The sequence below is a fragment of the Octopus sinensis genome, linkage group LG4 (assembly GCF_006345805.1).
Source record: "Octopus sinensis linkage group LG4, ASM634580v1, whole genome shotgun sequence".
In the NCBI taxonomy this organism is placed as follows: domain Eukaryota; kingdom Metazoa; phylum Mollusca; class Cephalopoda; order Octopoda; family Octopodidae; genus Octopus; species Octopus sinensis.
Window position 1 is genome coordinate 151,485,052 of NC_043000.1, and position 21,404 is coordinate 151,506,455.

The 21,404-nt window shown below is 30.6% G+C and overlaps 1 protein-coding gene across 2 annotated transcripts in view; it reads right to left on the bottom strand.

Annotated features, from left to right (window-relative positions):
* Positions 1 to 2,857: 2,857 nt before the first annotated feature.
* The window catches only part of LOC115210703 (core-binding factor subunit beta), a 30,532-nt gene continuing 11,985 nt past the window's right edge, over positions 2,858 to 21,404 (bottom strand). The window contains exons 4-6 of one of the 2 annotated variants that reach the window (XM_029779387.2): positions 14,433 to 14,549; positions 12,074 to 12,187; positions 2,858 to 5,123 (exon numbers count right to left, since the gene is read on the bottom strand). In XM_029779387.2, the coding sequence (XP_029635247.1) occupies positions 5,070 to 5,123; positions 12,074 to 12,187; positions 14,433 to 14,549 (285 nt within the window). In that variant the 3' untranslated portion in view covers positions 2,858 to 5,069. The remainder of the gene's footprint in view (positions 5,124 to 12,073; positions 12,188 to 14,432; positions 14,550 to 21,404) is intronic. The other variant, XM_029779388.2, reaches the window with a different exon arrangement.

Genomic DNA, 21,404 nt, shown 5'->3' on the forward strand with positions numbered 1-21,404 from the left:
AACATAAGTTATGCCACAGCAATCCTTGGAACTATATTCTACTAAGTTTTCTTACTGCAATCAGTGATTAGATGTTGTTTCTGCCTATTAGCCTCAAATGCCTATAACCTATTCTTTAGCTACAAACTTTGAAACATGTTGATTTGCATGACACAATGAAATGCCTGCTCTAGACTAATGAACTCACAACCATGTTTTGATAATCCAATAACTTTATTGATTTGGCCATTTGAATTCTTTCTTTAAGTTTTAATACTAAGCAAGAAGAGTGTGATTTAGAGAGAGAGAGAGAGACAAATATAAATACAGATATGGTCTACAACACAAAGGTAGAGAGAGGAACAACTTTGGAAACCCAACAACAATAACAAAAAATCAACTGTAAGCAAGAAAATAAACAAACAAGGACTTTTATATTCATAGCTAATTATAATAAATTTTCTACAAATAAATTATTCTAGATACTAAAAATTGATACTTAAAAAGTAATTGGAACCCAATTGAAATTTAGAAGAGTTAAACCATTTTGAAAGAATGATTAACCAACACTGACACTTGTTTTTTGGCATAAATTCTGTTTCAGCTCTTGTAGACCAAGTTACATGAAGATTTTGATGTGCCTTCAGAAAAGTAAACTTTGAAACATGATGGTATGTAAAACATACCGTAAATCCTCGAGTATAGTCCGCCCTTGAGTATAATACGCAGGGGATTTTAGGGGGCTGTACCTCTGAAAAACCTAAATCTTGTGTATAATACGCACCCCTTCTCTAACTTGAGTCAAGGAGGTCTATATAACATCCTTGGTTTGTAAAAATGTATACAGTAACGTCCTTTATTATTATTGTATATATAACATAATGCAAACGTGTAGCTTTTTTGTGCATTTTGTTTGCAGAAAATAAAGAAATAACAGTAATAATGTTTAATAAATGATGCTAACTGCAAGTTAAGGTATCTTCGCACCCGACATCACAAAATGTGTCTGAATAAACATTGCCAGACAGCAAATAGAGACTCAGACATTGCTTAGAAAATAATTTTCATTTTTAACCGCATATATAGTACGCACTAGGGATTTTGACCTTTAAATTTTGGGAAAAAAATGAGGATTATACTTGAGGATTTATGGTACTTATTTTCCGAAACAAAAATATCGCAACAAAACACTTCAGGTTCTATATGTGAAGCTGTGCCTCTCATAAACTAATTTTGTCCTTGACATACACTTTTTCCTGAATATGTGCAACTGAAATTGGGGTGTGTCTAATATGCTTGTGCATCTTTTATGCTATTGAATACGGTATGTTGTTAAATAAATGTGAAGAAATAAACTAACTTTAACCCTGAACCCGCCATAATATTCTACATGTTTTATGTTCAAACTGGCCAGATCTGGCCTTTCACATGAACCCTACTCTCTTTTACTTGTTTCAGTCATTTGACTGCGGCCATGCTGGAGCACCACCTTTAATCGAGCAACTCGACCCCGGGACTTATTCTTTTGTAAGCCCAGTACTTATTCTATCGGTCTCTTTTGCCAAACCGCTAAGTAACGGGGACATAAACACACCAGCATCGGTTGTCAAGCAATGCCAGAGGGACAAACACAGACACACACACATATATATATATATATATATATATACATATATACAACGGGCTTCTTTCAGTTTCCGTCTACCAAATCCACTCACAAGGCTTTGGTCGGCCCGAGGCTATAGTAGAAGACACTTGCCCAAGATGCCACGCAGTGGGACTGAACCCGGAACCATGTGGTTGGTAAACAAGCTACTTACCACACAGCCACTCCTGCGCCTACAATATCATTCTAAAAATTAAGAGTTACCACTTCAAAATCTCAAAGCTACAACGTAACGCATGATTAATTAAAAATAGTGTCAGTGAACAAGCATTACTTTTGAGAGAATAATGTGAATGCTAAAGGGTTAGCTAGCAATAATAACTTTCTAATTTATGCACAAGGTAAGTAGTTTTCAGGAGAGGAGGGCAGTTGATACCATGGATCCCAGCACTTCTCTTATACTTTATTTTGTCAACTCCAGAAGAATGAAATGTAAAGTTAGCCTCAGTTGGATTTGAACTCAGAATATAGAATATCACAACTACATACTACAAGACTCAAAATATTCAGCCAAGTCACCACCCTTTAACTAGCAATAATAATGACAACAATAACAATAATTATAACTTACACAACAATGATAGTAATAAAAAAGACGATGAATAACAGCCAAAAGATTTATTTGTTCTGAAAATAACAATCATAGTAAATAAATATGTTCTTTAATATTCACATTCATGTGCACAGTTAAACACACTTACATACAAACAGTCACGCATGCATAATACAGAACAGAACACATAAATGAAGGATGCATTACTTAGTATATATTACATCTAGAGAATTTTGATTAATAAGTCAAATATGCAAATTATAAAGATAATTAATTGCTTTACTAAACAGTGTTGTAAAGGTGAAAAAATAAATTTAGGAAAAAAAATACACACCAAAACTAATTAATAAAAGATAATTAGGGAAGGATTGATACAAAATAATTATTTTTTCTGTCTCTTTTTTTCTGATAAATGCGTCTTAATAAGTGAGAAGAATTGCATATATCTGAACTATTTCAAAGAAAAGCAGAAATTTAATGTTTAAAATAGCTTTAACCAAGGAATGAGATTCGTTGGATAAGGTCGTATAATGACTGATTAATGAAACCTTCATTAACAATGATTTTAATGATGATTAAAAAAAAAAATAATAATGATGATGATGATGATAAAGTAGTTTGTTTCTTTAAGATTTCAAAATATAAAATTAAAGAGATAATAATTTTAAGATTTTATTTTAAAATTTTAAAAATATCAGATACATATAAATAATAAAAAAATAAAAATGTTTGGGGAAATATTTAACAGGATAATAAAGCACAGATCCGTGAAAAGTGATTAAAGAAAATGACACAATTAACAAAACATTATTATTATTATTATTATTATTAGTCAGAGAGAAAATGCTTTCTTTTGATCTATTGCACTAGTAGGAATATTCAGAAAAGAAACCAGTACAATGTCAAATCTATATAAATGGACAAAATGATTTCTTTTAAGTTAATATAATTCTTTTTGTTTAATGCCAATTACAGAAAAAAATTTACAAAAAAAAAAAATTATAAAAAAAATGTTCTCATTCTTTGTAATTTCAAAATATTCAAACAGTGCAAAAGAATTTTATATAAAAATCATCAATTTAAATAGATATAAGTTGTGCTTTAGTAAAATCATATAGACACCTTACTGAATTTAATTATTTATTTCAATGATTTATTTATTACTTTATTTAGTTAATAGAATTAATAACTTTCACCATACGTTTCTGACCTGATCACCAATACTCAATTTAACTGTATCTAGAGTTAAATTGAACAGAGTATTTGTAAAGAAATATTAAAATAAAAGAATAATAATAAAGGAGCGAATTCAATAATGTGTGTATTTGTAGAATAAACAATTTGACTCAACAAAAATGTGGAAAATATATGATATCGTGAACTACTCACATCATGAAGATACAACTATTAATATTTTGCTAGGAAAAAAAAATTGTGTGTGTGTGTGATGAAATATTACACAAATCTATAAACCAATAATGAAAATTGATATGTCAATATAAAACTGAAGTTTAAATAATGCATTTATTTATGTGGGAGGGGTGGTGCTCTTTGTATACAGGATATAAGAAAAATAATTGATTAGTGATGTAATTATAGCAAGCATCATTAAATAAAATGACCTTTAATTAGAAATTATTTTTTGTCATAGCTTTCAAACATTCATGTGAAAATAAATATACCTTAGAAATATAGAAATATAGATATAAGTCTTTGTAATTGCATAACAATTATTGATTTCATTCTGTTATCTTATTATATGTTAGTTAGAATAAGTCATTAGTGAAAGATGGAAATTTTGTAGTCATTTTACAAGATTAGAGCAAAAGAAATTGGTTTTAGAAACTAATTTAAATGACATATTTATAAAAGATTATTGCAGTTCACAAGAGACACAACTAAAACCAAACAAGACAGAATGAGTTAAGCTAAAATTTCGGTATTAAAAAAATCATTTTTGAAGCACACATATAAAAATAAATGAAAGCTTGGATTATTGTTCATGAAATATTGATTTCTTGTGGTTAGGAAGGAAGCCAAATTTGCAAGAGTTGAGTATAATCAAATTAATCAACCTCAGCTTATAACTGGTATTTTAATGACTCCCAACAGAGATGGAAGGCAAAGTCCATTCCTGCAGGATTTAATTTCAGAATATTGTGGTTCTGATTTAGTTTCAGTAAAACAATAACCCAATTGGTGTTCAAATACCTGGGCCATCATGACCCTCAATTGTTAGTTAAATATGAATAGCAATATGGAAATTATTATTTTGACATAATAAATTATACCTCAAATAAATACCAATATTATTCTAAATACAGTGTTAATAAGACTAACAGAATCAACAGCAAGGCACTCAGTCAAAGAAACAAAAATAAATAATAATAAAAAAACCAGCAAATTGCAGTTATGAGATAGATTGACAGTTAGAGAGGTTTCACAGTTATTTTGGAAAGAGAAATTGTATTATATTTGGAGTGTGTGATTATTTTGAAAGTTTCATAAAACTTTAAGAGGAAGAATATTAAAAGAGTATATTAAGAGAAACCATATGAAAATAAGTGTTATTTATGCTAAGAGGTTTTATATAGCAAAAATAATGTATGTTTTTATGAATTTGCTATTTAGTAGGTGGGATAGGAATTGTAGTGAATAGAGTTTAATGAAAACAAATAACAATGGACAATGCTTATTATTGAAACCAATAACAGAGAACAGTAAGTTTACTATTGAGAGCAATAATAGTAAACTTGAACTGTGGTGTTCAGTTTAGAAACAACCAATTTTGAAGACAACCAATAAATTAAACCTCTCACACGAGGATATTATGTTACAATATGTACAGAATATATTCTGAATAAGTTGATTTCATTCACTACCACTCGTCTCACTGGGACTAGCATCAGAACTGTGACTGTGTACCTGAAAGTAATTGAAAGATGGTTAATTATACTTATAATAATAGCAAGAGTCAATCATTACAAATAAAATATTAGATTCAAATTTTGGCACGAGGCCAACAATTTCAGGGGAGCGATAAGTTGCTCAAATGATACTTATTTTATTGACCCCGAAAGGGATGAAAGGTAAAGTCAACCTAGGAAGAATTTGAACTCAGAAAGTTAAAGACAAACAAAATGTCACTAAGTATTTTGCCCAGCAAGTTAACGATTCTACCAAATAAAATAACTGCTTCATTTTTATCCCCCCCCCCCCAATACTTACTAATTTATATGAATTTGTTTACAGCTAACAAGGGTTTATAACAGGCCAATAATAGGTTGTTTTATAAAGATTCGGTAGTGGTGTTCTGTTGTTTTGTATTTTTGTTACATTTTTACGAAATTATTTTCATTTTATATGTAATTATATAATTAGTGAATAGCTTCCAAAAAGATTAACAGACATTCTATAGAAATACTTTCAAATGATTCTTATAATATATTTCTTTATAGAAATAAATATTTATATTAAACATTTTGACATACATAATATATAATTTTAACATAGTCGAAAACATTAATTACAGAATATAGGAAAAGTTGCTGAGAGACTATTTTCTTTTATATACTTAATTACACTGAAAAAAAAAAAAAACCATAAATTTCCTTTGACTGTAATGTAAATAATGCTATCATTGATAGTATATTCTAACACTTTGAGAAGTCTACAAGTCAAGTACCAACCAATATTAACAACTGACACACCTTTTTTTTTTATGGTGAGAACAATTATTGTAGCATTAGAAGTATCTAATGGAAGACTGCAGAACATGAAGTAAGCATGCAGAGACTACAGATCAGCTTCAAAAAGCGAGTCAAGGCCATAAGCACTTCACAGACAACACTAAGAGTTCATGCCTATGAATGTTATCTCCCTACTCTAAAAATACAGGGCGTTTGTATTTGGACAAAAGAAATCAATATTAGAACTCTATGAGGAAATCAGGAAATATTTTGAAATAATTGTTAAATCTATGAGTGAAAGAAACAAATACTTCAAACCAACCAAATGGTAGAAAATGGAGGAGATTGTAGCAACAACAACAACAACAGTAGTAGTAGTAGTAGTAGTAGTGGTGGTGGTGGTGGTAGTAGTTGATTCCTTTAAATTATGTACTGGGTCAATTTTTGTAGAGGTGGAGTAGAATTGACTAATATATTACTGGTGCTTATAGAATTTAAATTGAAAACATTGAGGCTTATGACTAAATATCATAAAAAAACATCTATCTATTCCAATATTCTACATTCCATACAAATTTTACTGCCAAATTAATAATGTCAGTGATAAGAATACTGTAATAATACACCTACTTTAGATTAAAAATATATTTAGTTAAAAGGGGAAAAAATAAACAAACAAATAAAATCTCCTCAGATATAAATTAATATATAAAAATATTTTTCATTATATTTATTTTTAAAAATCAAACCGGAATATTGATTAATTATTTTAAATTGTAATTTATTTAAAAATCGTGGATTAGTAAAATAATTGAAAACTTGATAAACAGATTTAAAATACAATCATTGAAAAAAAAATTTTTTAATAAAAAAAAAAAAATGAAAAACCAAACACCCACAAGTAATTTTAGACCATATTCATCACATTAGATCTAAATATTAGGACAGAAGATTGTCTTTGTTAAAGAGCCTTCAGAAATAATATATTGATAAGATGTTACAACTTCACAGCAGTGTATAGGCAGAGCTGTAGGCTCGGCCTTCTGACAGCACTTCCATGTAATCTTCACTTTTGTCAGTGGCAAAGCTTAACAGCTAGCTACGTTGCGTATGTAAAGCCAGCAAGAAAGCTTCACCATGAAAACAAGAAAACAAAGGAGTGATTTACTTTGTTCCACTATTTCTTTTTCGAACGGTATCAATTATGAAATGAAAAAAAAAAAAAAAAAACCCCAAAAAAAAGACTAAATAGATGTTCCTAAATAATAAGTAGATACCTAGAATAATAATCTCTCCTTTAAAAGTATAATGTTTACTAATATAAATTTTATTCATACACACCCACACGCGAGTACGGATGGGTGTGATTATGTACGTATTAAAAAAAATAATAATGAGAAGCTGTACCTATCAGAATTATATGAGAAAAATATAGGCTTTTTATCGCGGTTTTTTATTATTTATTTATTTATTCTTTTCTATTTATTTATTTTTCGGCTGATTGTTACCCCGGGTAGGGTGTGCAAAGGGAGAGAACTTATATAAAGAATACTAAATCGCTAAGAAGTTTAATGATTTTGCGTTTGTTAACCAATACTTGAGAAAATAAAATGGTTTTATATCACATTTTACAGCGATGAGTATTATTTAACGATTGTCAGAGTTATCTTTCTTCAATAGTTTATACTCAAACAATATCGTAAACCTTACATTTCTTAACAAAGGGGTTTCTCTTAAATACATCGCGCAATCTTAGCCTGAACAAAATTTATTATTATTATGAGATCGGAGCTACTGCTAATAATAACCCACGCGGAAAATTTAGAAAGTATCAAATCTCTTAAATGACATAATAATAATAATAATGATAATAATAACAATAATAACGTAACTTCTAAATCAGACGCACAATAAAATGTCCAGTTAAACAAGAATTGTTAAATTAACAAAAAGACGAATAACTAAAATTGATAAATATTATTTTTCAAGGCAGCGCTTTAGCATTGCCACAGCCCAAACGTTATATATATAATATATATATATATATATATATATATACATATATATACACACACACACACATATATATATATACATACATATATTTACATATACAGACACATATATACATACATACACATATATACCTATATACAGACACACACATATGTACACATACATGCATACACATTTACATACACGTATACATACATATATACATATATATGCATAAATACATATATATATACATACATATACGCATACATATATATGTATATATACATGCATACATATATATACATGCATACATATATATACATGCATACATATATATATATACATGCATACATATATATATATACATACATATATATACATGCATACATATATATATACATGCATACATATATATATACATACACACATATATACATACACACATATATACATACACACATATATATATATACATACATATATATATATATACCTACATACATATATATATATACCTACATACATATATATATATACATACATATATATACATGCATACATATATATATACATACATACATACATACATACACACATAAGCATATACATATAGATATACATGCATATATATATATAAATACATATGCATATATATACATACATATATATACACATACATATATATATATACACATACATATATATGTATAAATATACATATGTATATACATACATATGTATAAATATACATACATATAGACATATGTATATATATATATATATACATATACACATATATATATACATGTATATACACACACACACACACACCACACACACACACACACACACACACATATATATATATATATATTATATATATATATATTATATATATATATATATATATATTATATATATAAACTCACACAAAGCAACTAAAATTGTAAAGACAGAAATTTGTTTAAAATATTGGTTCTTAACAAGAACAGCTCACTATTTATAATGTAAGGCTTTATATCAGTTTCCAGTGGCACAAAAGCCATAAGTTACAAGTAAAATAAATACATTAGTAAGTAATTAAAAGTAAAATTATATATACAAATACATTAATGAAAGCTTGTAAAAGCAATTGCTTAAAGAGAGATTGAATTTCATGAATATTATAATTATATATATTTTATGGAGTCCATATCTATCTGTCTATATATATATATATATATATATATATATATATATATATATTTTATGGAGTCCATATCTATCTGTCTCTCTCTCTCTCTCTATATATATATATATATACACATATATATATACATACATATATATAATAACAATGCAACTTAATACTATACAGTGCATTAAGTAATATAATTTATTAGAGTATAAAGCCCTTTATATAATTACATAAAGTTTAATGCTTAACATGCATATTATAAGTGAACTTGTAAATTTAACACACACACAGACTGCCACACAGAAAGAAAGATAAAGTAGTAATTGAACTTAAGGTTAGTATTTCAGAATAGTGTGAACAATGGATACTCAATTACACAGAAATATAATCTAAGAAAATAAAGTGAATAAAATCTAAATGGAAATACAAGGAAGTAATACCCTTTCTTTGTTTTGAAGTAAATCTCTGAGTTTAATGAGGATGGGTGTGGCTATATAAGTAAGCTCTCCTAGCAACATTTTCTTCACCCTGAGAAAACTGGAGATGGGATATATTTAAATGAGGTCTATTCGTAAGGCTGCACTTGTTAATGACAACAGCTGTCACAACAAAAAAAAGTTTCATCAAGTGAAATCAATACGGAAGAAAAAATATGAACGCAAATTAAAGTTTAGCCTATAAAAGAGGAATAAGTTTGCATAATTTTTATAAACAAACTTTTATGAATACAGAGTGTTCCTTTATATAAATCTTGTCATAGCCTTTTTACATAAGAAATATAATTATTGTCACAATGGCTAATGTTTTTAACACAATGATAGTTTTGAAACTGTAATTAAAACTGTGGGCGGAGTGTATAAAAACCACAGGGACAATTTTAGTAGTAAACATATGCTTAAACTAAAGAATAATGTTTTAAAAGGAATATACTTAGTGTTGCTTCATTCAACAATAACTGAAAATTTTTTTCTAAATTACTAACTTTGAAAATAAAACACCTAGTATAATTTTATAGCACCACCAAATATATTTGAAATCTTATAAACAAAGTACTACTCCACAGCAACTTTGAGAAGCCTTTGAAAGAAAAAAAATTCAGTTTTTTAGCTTTTAACAATGGTGTTATAAGAGGATATAAGAGAAGTCCATAAATAATAATAAGATAAATTCAATTCTTTTTCAACCATCCTCTAGACTCTTACATGATTTCTGTTTTTGCCAATTAAGCTAAGTTAAGACTGCAACAAGGCAGAGGGTATTTCATCAGTCTCTGCTATTGTGTTGTCAGAGGAAATGTGGGCCTAAACCTGCCATTTTGCTCTTTGTTGCATTCAGGCAGATGTAGCTAAACTAGTTTCTACTTGTTTTAGAAGCATATGCTATGCCCAGATATAAGCCTAAAAAGCCTTTAAAGCATTCGTATGAAAAAAAATTAATCAAATATTAACAAAAAATAGCACTTTGATTCAAGGATCAATTAAAATCCTATCTGTTTCAGCAATTTTGGCATGCTAAAAACATCCAGACAACAACACTTTTAAAACTAAATGAGATTCATTTCCAGATTCCTGGCCTTAATGTCTATCGGGCAGGGGGAGGTAACTCTAAATTCACAGTAGAAATTTATTGATTTATGTGGCTACTTTTCAGTGCAAATTTAACAGTGGAGGGTATGGTTTCTCTTACAGCATTTTCCAGGATGCTACCATTTTTTATCTAAAATATTGTTAAAAATCGAAGCAAATATGCCTAAAATATTAATTTACAATATTTCGAGATACATATATCAAAATAATTAGGAAAAATGTTAATTATTATTCTAAATGGTCTTCATTTATTTCAACTAATTCAAATTCAAACATTCATTTTTATGAAGTTTTTTTAACTTTTAGTACTACATTATAATGTTTAAGGCAAATTTAGAGTATCTTTGCCCTATTATTGATTAATCTGTCTTTAATTACTTTGAGAATTTTTTTTAAAATTAGATTTACAAAGAGAACATAATTTTAATTTTTAAAAATTTTCCTTTAACTGTTTAGAATCTACATATTTTGCTTCCAAAAGACTCTCAAAAGCAATTATACATTTCTTAGAGCTAAACAAGGAGTAAAATACATACCTACTTGAAAATATACTTTCATTAGGCAATATATTATCAATATTTTAAAGAATAAATTAAAGCTTAAAATAGTTCATGTAAATTAAAGAACAAAGTATTGGGTAGATGTACTTTATTGCTAGAAACAAAATAAAAAGCAACATCAAAGTAAGACAATTATAAGCAATATTGTTGATCTTTAATTTTATATAAATATAGTGAAAGAATATCTTGAAATATCTATAACAAAGGCGCAAAATCATGAATAATAAGATATAAAAAATATATACAGTTTTAGTTTAAAATAAACTCAAAACAAGCTAAAGTTTAGAGAGAATATTATCCCTTATTTCATAAACAATAATTCTATTTTACTTTTGTTTAATAAAAAAAATACTGTTTCCATTTTAGTCTAATTAATAATATATCTAAAAGAAATGTTTTAATCTATTTCTCTCTTCAAAATAAGGGACAACAAAGAAAATACATTGTATCATATGCTTTTTTATATTTTTCCTTTAATTTTGTATGCAGTTTTCTTGCTATTTCTTTCTGAAGTAAAAACTCTAATTGCTGTCCATTTTGCTTTGTTTTAAATTTGCGAATAAAACTGGAATGCAATGAGAGTGAAGAGTTGATTAAAAATTGGTTTTAACTTCCCTTTCAAAATAGTACTAAGATGTTCAAGAAATAAATGTATTAAAATAAATAGATTGAATAAATAATCAAAATAAGTCCATATTTTTGATAGATTTAATTTACATTTGAATTTTTGTGAAATTAAAATTTAATATATAATTGTTTGAAAATATCTAATTTAATGGAGTTTTTTTAAATGATGGAATGACTTAAAATTAAATTCATATCAAGACTTGCAGCCTTCTGATATATGCAACAAAGCTTGTACTACCTCAGCTTCAGTTCTTCTTACTTCTTGTTCTCTAAATTGTCTCTGTCTTTCTTCAAAACCACGTATTCTTCTGTTATATTGATCGGTCTGTTCTCTTAATACAGCATCTTCAACCTGAATATTAGATATTCACTTAACAATAAGTTTAAATCAAACAAGTATTGTTATAAGAAACTTGAATGAAAAGAACATTTAATTCTAAGTTCATTCATAAAAATGTATTTGTAAAAAAAAAAAGGGGAAGAATAGAATAAAATAAAATAAAATAAAATAAAATAATATGGAATCAATGAGAAAAAACAGAAGTAGCAACTGATGTTAGAGGTATCCTATGCCTGATTCAAAACTTTCCCATGTGAACTGTTCAAGGATATCTCACATTTCTCTTCTAACTTTCCTAAGGGTTGTTTTGAAAGATATACATATCACCTGGAACTTTCCCTAATGACAAAGACACTCTTCTATCTACCATGTTGAGATGGACAAGTAATCTATGTCCAAAGCAGGCTGGTTTCTAGCAGCTGATAAGGCAAATTGCAGCAAGACCTGACAAAAGGTGACCCTAGGGTGTTCAAAATGAGTGGCTTAAAAGTGAGAGAAAAATGTCATCAGCTGTCTACATAAACAGCCAACAATGCCAGTTTTTAATTGGTTTTCCTGTTATTATAAGCCTGCAGGCCTGGGAGGCTGTCTGCATATGGTTCTTAGGGCACCATTTGCTTTTCCAAATTAAAAAAAATAGAGGCTAATAAAGGTGTGAGTTTTGGTGGACAGCTGATCTGTACTATGTTCCCAGCCTGGTATTGATTTTTTTCTTTGTCTTTTTGTTCCCATTGTCCCACAAAAGTTTAATTTTCTTGTTTTGCCAGCCCCAACTTATGAATTTCATAAGGTGTGTTGGGGTGGTAGGCCATCTGACAGCTATTGTTGGTAAACATGTGCAGTGGAGGAGTGTGTGGGTTCAGAACGTCTGCAGAGGCCCCAGTTTTGTTCTAAAGGCCTTTGTTTCTTTTGTCTTAGGTATTTTCCAGTCTCTAGGTGGCAGATGGATGTAAGATGAAGGTCAAAGTGTGTGTGTAATTGAGTGAGGACTGAAGTGGGAGTGATATGGTGGAGGAAAATCAAAGCTGACAAACTAAGAGCCTTCAGCAGGGAAACTCCCTTATGGCATGTGTATTAATTCAATGTTCAGCAACATATGGCTTAATTAAGAGATTAAACATAAAGATAGATATCTGCTTACAGAGCCCCATACTCAATGCTGTGACTGAGTGCAAATCCAATGAGATTTGGTAATGAAAGCCTAATTCTATCTTCAAATCTCCACCCAAAATAGACTGTTAATTCTGTCTCCAACAGTCAGCAAAAGATAAATAGAAGAGATTTGCAACCTATGAAGACTTTGGAAATGGTCATAATAGAGAAAGAAAGGGCTTGTTAGAATATTGTTCATTCTAAACAAAAAGAAAAAAATTGCTTTCTTCGAGTCTTCAATTACATTTAATAGATTCTCTTTTCCCCTTTTTTATTAGCTTTGTTAAACAAAACTATTACTTTTTTTATGTTTTTAATCCTTTCATTTTCCACAGTAATAATAATAATGTGGTTATAACTGTTTACTAGGAAATACCAGACTGTTTTCATGAATATTTAAAACTAGGTTTTGATCTTTGTAATTATCCTCCTAGAAACTCATAAAATGCTAATTTACCAGACTTATGTAAATGACATTTAAAAAAAAAAAGAAGGGAAAGAAAGAAAGCAAAAAAAAAAAAAGTCATTTAGCTAAAGAATAAATATTAGAATAACAACATCTGATGCCCATCTCAAAAGTGACTCCCCTCACAGTTTGCAAATTAATACATATGCTCTGTGGTTAAGTGACAAAAAAATATAATAAAAAGCCTACAGCGATCCATATGCTTCCAATCATAGATAAACTAAATTTTAACAGAATATATTGAAATTATACAATATATGAAGACAGGAATTAACTCCCAAGTTAGACAATACTTTAAGTTATCACATTTCAACAAATATGAAGAAATTAGAACAATGTTTGTTATGATACTTGAAATATTTATTGAACTACTAATGTATATTACAAATAATTTATTAAGCATGTATTATTTGGAAAATAAATAGGTTTATCAGAATAGAAAATATTAATTGAAGAAACAAATGAAATATTCAAAACATAGATATGTCGTTGCAATGGTAAACTTTTTTCTCTTAAGATAAAATTTATTCAATGGCTTAAATTTATTCTAAAAATAGGCAGTAATTAATTTGGAAACAAAGGAATATTATGGAGAAAAAAAAAATCAAGTCTTGAATTTCAAGAACATTATTTAATTACCTCAGCTCTTTCAGTATCAAATTCTAGACAACCAATTCCATCCAAACGATGCAAATCTATCCATCCACGCCAAATAACACAAACTCCATTCATTATAAACTGAGACTTCAAATGAACCTGAAATATTTTTATCATAATTGCAAACAATTACAATTTAATAAAAAAAAATCTACTTAAATTATAAAAATAACTATTAAAATAAAATAAAACATACATAAATTCTTATTTTATTTTATTTTACTTCATTTTATTTCAAATATTCAATCAAAAAGTTAACACTATAGTTTCCTGACTCAGCTATGAAGGAAGATAAAAGAAACTTTGACAAAGTAAAATATGACAATAGTGTTCTTGTATCAAAGGAGATCTATTGATGGGAACATGATAATGATGAGTAGCAAAAGTACCTGTTGAACAGATATATCAATTAACGTTGATTTCAAACTAATAAATACACTGGAAAAAGTTGAACAGTAACTAGGATTTTTTTTAAACAAATAAACATTGTTTTATTTCATTATCACAACTAAAAGTCTATAAAATACAAAACTTAAAATTTATTCATTTTTTTTTTCCAACATTGGAAAGTAAGGAATAAATATTTATGTAAGGGTAACTAAAATAGGGATTTATCTATAGTTTTTTTTAAAACGAAAGTAGACTAGTGGGACCCGCCTATACGAAACTTGAAGGAAAATGTTTATCCCACTCACATAACTGTCACATGAGACACTCCTTCACCACTTCGTATGACTAAACAATAAATTACTCTCAATGAAATTTTATCCGAGCCGGACTTCCTCTGGATAAAACATTTAAGTGGAACTAACTTTAATTTTCACAAAATACTTAATACAAAATCAACTTAACCAATACTTAATACTGATTTCTGAGGTAATAATAATAACGATGATGATGACGATGGTGGTGGTGGTGGTGGTGGTTGGCATTGGTGGTGGTAGTGGGGGTGGGGGTGATGATGGTAATGATGGTGCATAGGTTTTACACATGGATTTTATATATTTAAGTGCGTTTATTTATATACACACACACACACGTCACGTATATAAAACAATTATTACGCTAAGATTCTACGAGTGGAGCGGGGTGTGTGTGTACGCGCGCGTGTAGTGTGTGTATGTGTTTGTATATGTGGGTGCGTATGTGTGTTTGTGTATGTGTCTACAAAAAAAGGTCTTTGTATTCATACTTTTTTCTTTCTTTTTCTGTTCTTTTTTTTTTATATAATATAACCGATGGACCAATAAACAAGGGGGAGAATGATTTTGACGGTTGAGAAGGCGTGTCACCCACCAAGAAGACTTTCAGAGATCGTTTCGTCAGCGCTGTCTCCACATCTACTTCATTCTACAATTACTATAGGAAATATGGATCATTCAATCGTTAATCATTCAAACACCAAATGGTTGTCCAAAGATTTTTATTGTCAAATTAACTTCAAAAGATAACTTATTACCGCTTATAGAAAAAAAAAATAAGAAAAAAATAGAAAAAACCCCCCGAACAAAACACGCTCAAAAGCCAAACAAACATATGTAAGGATTTAAGGAAACAAGATGTACTTAATTGTGAACCAGAAATCTAAGAAATGCAAATGTTTTACATTTACATATTCAAACAATTTTCGGAGAACTGATTTATCGCAACCACGTGTGCTCGTCTCGCTAGCATGCCCTGTCGCTACTGAAGAGAATATTAAAATAGATGATTGGGGCGTGTACCAAGACTGAATTTGATAATGAACAGAAGATAAGTAGAAATTGTATAGAGGACAGGAAAATGAGAAATACTCACAAAGTCCACACTTTAATTTAACCCCCACCTCTCTCTCTCTCTCTATCTCTCTCTATCTCTCTCTATCTATCTATCTATCTCTCTCTCCCTGTGTGTTTGTGTACACGCACACACAAAAATTAATCTTTAAGGAACAAATAGTCATGAAATCATAATCATTTAACTCTGACAATAATAAGCGTTTCTCAGACACAAGGCCACAACTTTATAAGCGTCGGGACAGTATTTTGGGGGACATGCATGATTTTTACTAAGTACAGAAAGGGCATTGACAGTAAGAAGAGAAAATCGTTAGGACATTTGATATAAAATTTCTTGGGGTTTTGGGGGGGATGGTGGTTAAAAATTATTATTTATTTTTTTACCAGATTTAATCTTCACTTAAAATTTCGCAACTACATTATTCCCCTTATGTATGTGAAATGAAATGAACTTTGATCAGGTTTCTGCCACCAATAGAATACTAATTGAGAAGAATAATTATTACGAATACCCTTTTTACCCCTCTTTCTCTCTTTCATCTTCTCAAATTTGAACCCCACGTAAGCCCTTTCTGATACCAACCCACCTGAAACCGCCCCTGGTTCTATGATACAAACTTCCTGCATTAAAGTGATTCTAAATTAAAATCTACCAAAATTGCTAGCCAATTTTATGTACCAAATAGGGCGGCGAACTAGTGGAATTGTAAGCACGCCGGAGAAAATGCTTAGCAGCATTTCGTCCGTCTTTACGTTCTGAGTTCGAATTCTACCGAGGTCGACTTTGCCTTTCATCTCTGCGGTGTCGATAAAGAAACTACCAGTTGAGGACTGGGGTCGGTGTAATCGACTTACACCCGTCCCCGAACTTGCTGGCCCTGAGCCAAAATTTGAAACCAATTTATGTACCAAATGCCAGGGTTAATAGCGATCGTGTTATTTTTAATATTTAATTATTTTCACAATTAACTGAAAAAAAGGCTGTGTATTTAAATAGAATTAAGGCAAAACACTAATAAAATTCCTGACGTGTGCCACACTTACGGTAAATGGAACTTTAATATCGAGTATCGATTTTACTTCACAATTAATTCATTCTAAATAGAGCAGGGATATCAGTTGCAAAAGAGTACGAAGAAAAAAGAAGGATGATGCAACAAGAAAAGAAATTTTCTATTTTACTACTTTAAATAGTAAAGATTTATAAAACTGAAGAAGTCCTTGTGTGTGTGTATTTGTGTGTAAAAGCAAATCTACACTTACGTTCATATATATATATATACACACGAGCGAGTGGACAAACAAAAGAAAAAGGTACTCAACATATTTATTTACTAGGAGTTACATGTAGTATTTAAAACAGTTCGATTCGGCTCCATGGGCCTCTAATAGAAACCTGTCTCTTTCATAAATACTGTTTATATTTCGGGATGGTCATTTTTCTTTTTTTTTCTTGTCAAATAAACACATGCACTATAAATTCGCTTTTCACGTGTTTACACGTGTCTCCTGTTCTGTTTTTTTCGGTCTTTGGAGGATGAGACACATGGGATGGAGAGTCGCTAAAGAGGTCACAGGAAGTGTGACGAAAGATTTCCAGACATAGACATAAAATAGGAACAATAACAAACAAGTAGAGAACGAATGAATATATAGTGCGTGTGTTAATTTGGTGAGAAAAACAAATGACCGTCCCGAAATATAACGATATCTGTTTCAACACACGATTTCAAAACAAATTAACAAACGTATGTGTCTGTGTGTATTTATATATATATATATACACACACATTCACATACATTTATAAATTCATTTGTAAAAACATGATGATATAGATGAATATATTAATAATATATACGTAAGTGTACATACATCTACATATATATATATACGCACACAGATTATATATATATATATATATATATATATATATATATAGAGAGAGAGAGAGAGGGGGGGTTGTGGCCGTGCTGGAGCATAACCATTAGTGATTAGTATATTTCATTTCATTTCTATGACCCATTTTCATTTAGGGTCTTGGTGAATGAAGGAGTTGGATAGCAGTGTTCTCGTTTATGTTTCTTGCTATAAAGTGGGTTCATCTGGTATTTGGGTCTTTTCTGTGAATGTTTTTGCTTTTTTTTAATACAACCACATCTATGCCTCATCGATCTTTGAAGATTTTGGAAAGGTATTGAAAAACATCTGTGAGCCCTTGAATGCTAAACTGTTACAGTATTGTATCATTACTCAAGGTCAGCAGTTCCCAAATTTTTTCAAGCTTGTGACACCTTGGCACCCAGGCCACATTCCTAGCGCCCCCTCACCCTGCCCACTACAAATATAGACCACTTTCTGCATCAAATTCAAAACAATTGTATTTCAGAAAACGTAATTAACCAATTTACATTCTTTTTTTACATCTAATCACCCCATTTAGACCACCCCGTTATCATCTCACTTTTCTTCGACACCCTGCTAGCTCTTTCCACTGCCCCCAAGGGGTAAGTACTACCAACTTTGAGAACCACTGCTCTAGATCGAGGGGGTTGGACCTTCATACTATGCAGTGGTGTCTAGCTCAGAGATTGGAATAACTTTCACTCCCAAAGTTATGTGCAGGACCCTCCAGGATCTCCCACATTATATACTCTTTACTCTTTTACTTGTTTCAGTCATTTTGACTGTGGCCATGCTGGAGCACCGCCCTTAGTCGAGCAAATCGACCCCAGGACTTATTCTTTGTAAGCCTAGTACTTATTCTATCGGTCTCTTTTGCCAAACCGCTAAGTTTCGGGGACGTAAACACACCAGCATCGGTTGTCAAGCGATGTTGTGGGGACAAACACAGACACACAAACACACACACATATACATATATATATACATATATACGACAGGCTTCTTTCAGTTTCCGTCTACCAAATCCACTCACAAGGCTTTGGTCGGCCCGAGGCTATAGCAGAAGACACTTGCCCAAGGTGCCACGCAGAGGGACTGAACCCGGAACCATGTGGTTGGTAAGCAAGCTACTTACCACACAGCCACTCCTACGCCTATATATATATATATCATTGCATATCTTTTGTGACTTCTTTCCAGGGAGCAGAACCACAGTTCTTTTAGTGCTACCAGTAGCTGATCTATTGCACTAAGGCAAAATTCTTGGTATAACAGCACTGGAATGCTTCAATCTCTACTGTTAGTTTGAATATACTTGGCAATTACAACTGTGAAAATATGACTGAAAATAAATGTTTTTCACAGAACCACCACAGTTTCATTTTCTTCTTTTTTGTTATGACTGATTCCAGAAACCAAAGTGTCACCAGCACATTGTTGCTATCTTAGTAACATGTACACAGAATGATGCACCATTATTTATGCTAATTCCCAGACCACACACCAGGATTGCAATAAACACTGGTTTTATATATTCTAATTACAATTTCTACATGGGTTACAGAGGAGTATATGAAATTTCCCAGCATTGAATAACATTTTATTTACTTCAGGACTTACTGTAGTTTTACATTATCTTTAGGTTTCTTAAGTGCATATTATACGTTTGTATTATCAACATAGCTGGTGAGAGTGACTACGGGTATATCTAACACAGCCATCAGAAACTAATAGTGACACTATTACATTTCTATGAGACATTCTGTTATGAATTTATGTCTAAAACACACACATGCACACAGTACCACTGGCTGCAACAGCCTTGCTTTTACCTTACTTAACTTAAGCAGCCACTCCTCTAGCTATCCAACTATGCCAAGGTCATACAGTTAGTGACATATCAACCCGTGACCGACAACATACAGACACGGTTATATGAATGTATACACATAGAAAGAAGCATAGAAATACATGCACACATATACAAATACAAACACATACATAGACACACACACAAATTTGTATAAATATGTGATACTTACACATGCACATATACAAACATATCTACATATACATATTTATATAGACACTTCTATATACATACATATGTACATATTTATATAGACACTTCTATATACATACATATATACATATTTATATAGACACTTCTATATACATATATATATACCCTTATATATATATATATTCTTTTACTTGTTTCAGTCATTTGACTGCAGCCATGCTGGAGCACCGCCTTTAGTCAAATCAAATCGACCCCAGGACTTATTCATTAGGTCTTTTTTGCCGAACCACTAAGTTACGGGGACCTAAACACACCAGCATCAGTTGTCAAGTGATGTGAGGGAGGACAAAAACAGATACACACACACACACACATATATATATACATATATATATATATATACATATATACGATGGGCTTCTTTCAGTTTCCGTCTACCACTCACAAGACACTTGCCCAAGGTGCTACACAGTTGGATTGAACCCAGAAACATGTGGTTGGTAAGCAAGCTACTTACCACACACCCTTTTATATATATATACATACCCTTATAAATAGCTTTATATACATACGCACACACACACACACAGGTGCTGCAACCTGAATTTGATCAATGCCATTGCTTAACGATCCCTTAAACATGAGCAGCACAGACATGGCCTAGACAAGTGCCTCTTGCAGCAGGTGTTAAGGTAGCTTGCCACCCATAGTGACACACGCCTTCATTCCACCATTGAACCTTTCACTGAATATTTTACCTTTCTCTACACTAACCCATCATATGCAACACATAACAGAAATGTTAAAAAATCAAGTAACACCTGTATTTGAGGGTTCTTAATGAAAGGAAAGGCCAAGCTCTCTTTCAAGGGCAAATTCCACTGTCCATATAACATCGCTGGTTGCAAACAGAGTCACGGGTGTTAGAATCAGATTTTCCTGAGCCTAGAGAGATGGCCAAAGATTAATGATGGCTGTTGACTCTACTGAGTCCATCTACCCATTGACATGTTACTGTAAGGTGTCTAGCAAAATCCACTACCTTTGCCCAAGTGGAACAGTTAGGGTTAGGGTTACTCAATGACAGAGAGAAAATGTGATAAATTCTGCGGAATTACATGTTATTAGTAACATACGATAAACCTGACAAATACACATACATATATGTATGTATAAGTACATAAGTGTATGAGTATATGGAAATGTATATGAATATATATGTGTGTGTACATGTATCAATCAATATATAT